The sequence below is a fragment of the Buceros rhinoceros genome, unplaced genomic scaffold, assembly GCF_000710305.1.
Source record: "Buceros rhinoceros silvestris isolate BGI_N320 unplaced genomic scaffold, ASM71030v1 scaffold30242, whole genome shotgun sequence".
Classification (NCBI taxonomy): Eukaryota; Metazoa; Chordata; class Aves; order Bucerotiformes; family Bucerotidae; genus Buceros; species Buceros rhinoceros.
In genome coordinates, this window is record NW_010401109.1 from 1 (window position 1) to 297 (window position 297).

Sequence of the window (297 nt, forward strand, 5' to 3'; positions counted from 1 at the left end):
TCAGCGCCCACCCCCGCGGATTAAGAACTTCCAGATCAACAACCAGATAGTGAAGCTCAAGTACTGCTACACGTGTAAGATCTTCCGCCCGCCCCGTGCCTCTCACTGCAGCATCTGCGACAACTGTGTGGGTGAGTGGCGGAGTCGCGCCTGCTCCGGCCCGGGCCGCTCGGAGAGAGCCCTGTGAGGAGAACGGGTGAAGGTCTGCACCCGCTCCCGCCCCGTGGCAGGGCTGGCACCGCGCCTGAGCGGGTCTGGGTCAGTGGGGTGGGAGCGGCAGGGGGCGGGCGGCTCGCG

General features: G+C 67.3%; 1 protein-coding gene across 1 annotated transcript in view; it reads left to right on the forward strand.

The window, feature by feature from the left end:
• Positions 1-4: 4 nt before the first annotated feature.
• LOC104489943 (palmitoyltransferase ZDHHC9-like) overlaps positions 5-297 on the forward strand; it is a gene marked incomplete at both ends in the record, with an annotated part of 2,781 nt that continues 2,488 nt past the window's right edge. The window contains one exon of the mRNA XM_010132163.1: positions 5-131. Coding sequence (XP_010130465.1) covers positions 5-131 — 127 coding nt within the window. The remainder of the gene's footprint in view (positions 132-297) is intronic.